Source organism: Orycteropus afer, unplaced genomic scaffold (assembly GCF_000298275.1).
Source record: "Orycteropus afer afer isolate SDZICR_OR568_19922 unplaced genomic scaffold, OryAfe1.0 scaffold00332, whole genome shotgun sequence".
NCBI lineage: Eukaryota > Metazoa > Chordata > Mammalia > Tubulidentata > Orycteropodidae > Orycteropus > Orycteropus afer.
Window position 1 is genome coordinate 1,967,307 of NW_006921919.1, and position 1,368 is coordinate 1,968,674.

The 1,368-nt window shown below is 37.6% G+C and overlaps 1 protein-coding gene across 1 annotated transcript in view; it reads left to right on the plus strand.

Annotated features, from left to right (window-relative positions):
• METTL14 (methyltransferase 14, N6-adenosine-methyltransferase subunit) overlaps window positions 1-1,368 on the plus strand; it is a 53,940-nt gene that overhangs the window by 34,147 nt on the left and 18,425 nt on the right. The window contains exon 8 of the mRNA XM_007952378.2: window positions 872-988. Coding sequence (XP_007950569.1) covers window positions 872-988 — 117 coding nt within the window. The remainder of the gene's footprint in view (window positions 1-871; window positions 989-1,368) is intronic.

The following is a 1,368-nucleotide window of genomic DNA, read 5'->3' on the forward strand; positions in this document are numbered from 1 at the left end:
TCCACCAAAGAATGTCTCTCTTCCCAGGATGTCCCTGGATATCCTGGAAGCAGGCCACGCCCCTAGGGAAATTCCCCTTGGGCAGATTGGCCACTCAGAACACAGTCATCCGATTCCATCATGGGAACAACCACACAGAACTGGGGTCCAGCCAAGTTGACACACAGCTTAAACTATCACAGTGGTTAAACCATTTGGCTGCTAACCAAAAGGTTAGTGGTTTGCACCCACCAGCCATTCTGCAGAGGAGTGATGAGGCAGTCTGCTTCTGTAAAGATTTCCAAACAAAACCAAACTTACTGCCATCCAGTCGATTCCAACTCATAGTGACCCACTTTGGGTTTCTGAGGCAGTTAGTTAATCTTTGTGGAAGTAGATTGTCCAGTCTTCTTTCTGTGGAGGGCTGGTGGGTTTGAACCACCAACCTTCTGATTAGCAATCAAGTGCCTTAGGCATTATGCCACCAGGGCTCCTTTTGAGCCTTAGAAACCCCATGGGCAGTTCTATTCTGTCCTCTAGGATCACTATGAGTCAGAATCAACTTAATAGCAGTAGATTTGGGTTTGTTTTTTTCTGTTGATGACAGAAGAAGGTAGTATTAAAGGATTACAGCATTATGTACTCTTTTCTATGTTTTGATATTTAACTGTATGTTATACTAATATGCAAAGGATAGACATCATTCAGTATAATTGTTGTTATGTTTTGAAACTGACATTACTTCTTTTCTGTTTCTATACTGAAACAAAATTACTATGCCACCTTGAAATTCACCATCTCAAATGTCAAGATAGGTTTTTAATGTTGGTCGATTATTTTAAGTATTGTTTATTTCTTTAAGTTAAGGATTTTTTTTTTCTTTCATGTGTAGTGTTTACGCAAGTGGGGTTACAGAAGATGTGAAGATATATGTTGGATTAAAACCAATAAAAACAATCCTGGGAAGACTAAAACTTTAGATCCAAAGGCTGTCTTCCAGAGAACAAAGGTATTATCCTTACTGTTTTGTTTAGTTTTTATTATTTTCTCTCAAGTTTTCACAAATTACTAAGTCTTCAATTAATTGCTAGAAAGGTCCTTTTCTTAGACTTGTAAAAATGTCATTAAACATTACAAGAATACATCTGGATTAATTTTAATAACTTTTTTCACTATGTTAGAGTAGCTTCTATTATGTTAGAGAGGGGAGATACCTTCCTACATTTCCTAAACTGCTATAATTCAAAGTCAGAAATAGGCTTTTTGTACTCCTGATCCCCAGATTATTTTCTTTCTCTGCCCACAAAGAAGAGATATCAGTAAAACTGATAGTTGGCTAGCTTAGAGGCATATTTCTCTCCCTTCTTTGCTACTCAATCCTTAGGACCT